Genomic DNA, 1,376 nt, shown 5'->3' with positions numbered 1-1,376 from the left:
AATAATATTACATTTTGCATCCTGAATACATATAAACGCAGTCAAAAAAGTTTTGCATCACCCGAGCAGTGATAAAGATAGCATCTGCAACATGCCGAAGCGGACAAGAAACGATGAAGCACAGCTCATTGTGCGAAGTAATGCGGTCGACGTGCAATACCGATCACCACAGACGACTATAGGAGTCGGCAAGTGCATGCGTGTGTTCGAGCATAGCACCACAGTAGTTGACGAAGGTTAGTTAGGTGTTCCTTGTGTCCAGTTAGCGAAGGCGAGCGAGTGCAGCTGTGTGCAAGGCATGCCTAGCCGTACGATAGTACAGTTTGATCGGGCCAGGATCATCACGGTACTGCAGACTGCATTGTCACAACGGGCTGTAGCTAGGGCTGTTGGAGTGGCGCAAAGCGATGTGTGTAGGACCTGGAGGCGGTATACAGACACAGGAACAGTAGCAGATCGTCAACAGACAGGTTGTCCATGGGTCACAACACCAGCACAAGACCGATATGTACGACACTCAACTCGGCGACAGAATACCATGACGGCAAGGAACATCACTCATGCCCCTAAGGGAGCCTCTGGTGTGCGTGTGTCAAACCAAACTGTCTGTACCAGACTCCGAGAAAGTGGTTTACGTTCCAGAAGACCTCTCCGCCGCCAGTACCTATTGCCACGACATCGGTGCGACTGTGTGTGCATTGGGCCTGTGCACATCGAAATTGGAGACCCGATCATTGGGTTCATGTGCTCTTCACCGATGAATGTAGGCACTGTCTAAGGCCAGATTCATGAAGAGGACGGGTGTAGCAAGGTCCTGGACTGCAGGACCGGCTTCGTTGTGTCCAGGGGATCTATCCATACCAAGGAGGAGGAATCATGGTGTGAGCAGGGATCATGCTCGGACGTCGAACGCCCCTAATTGCAATTAGAGGGACACAAACAGCTGTTCGTTATGTCAGGGACATTCTCCAGACGACTGTGGAACCATTTCATCAGGAAATTGGTGACGAATTTGTCCTGGTGGATGATAATGCCCATTCACACCGCGCACAGATGGTGCACGATTATCTGCAGGCGGCGAATATCCGTCGCATGCTTTGGCCAGCGCAAAGTCTCGACATGAATTGAATCGAACATGCATGGGCAATGCTAAAAATGCCATTACAAACCGCCCTGTGGCTCCCACCAATCTTCGTGAAGTTCTTCTTATGGCACAGGACGAATGGGATCGCTTACAGCAAGATCACCTTGATCGTCTCACCCTCCGTATGCCACAGCGTGTTCGAGAACTTCTTGCAGCCAGGGGAGGACACACCAGGTGGTAGACAATCTTTCTGGTGGATCCGAAAAGACGAACTGTCTTCTTGTGACAGTTC

General features: G+C 50.8%; 1 protein-coding gene across 1 annotated transcript; it reads left to right on the top strand.

Moving 5' to 3' along the window:
- Positions 1 to 298: 298 nt before the first annotated feature.
- Positions 299 to 778, top strand: LOC145982255 (uncharacterized). The gene has a single exon (XM_083115832.1). It carries the CDS (start codon positions 299 to 301, stop codon positions 776 to 778), a length of 480 nt encoding a protein of 159 aa, XP_082971958.1.
- The last annotated feature ends 598 nt before the right edge of the window (positions 779 to 1,376 follow it).

Source organism: Lepisma saccharinum, unplaced genomic scaffold, assembly GCF_977018435.1.
Source record: "Lepisma saccharinum unplaced genomic scaffold, izLepSacc3.1 HAP1_SCAFFOLD_32, whole genome shotgun sequence".
NCBI classification, from domain to species: domain Eukaryota; kingdom Metazoa; phylum Arthropoda; class Insecta; order Zygentoma; family Lepismatidae; genus Lepisma; species Lepisma saccharinum.
This window is presented reverse-complemented; position numbering and strand designations above follow the sequence as displayed.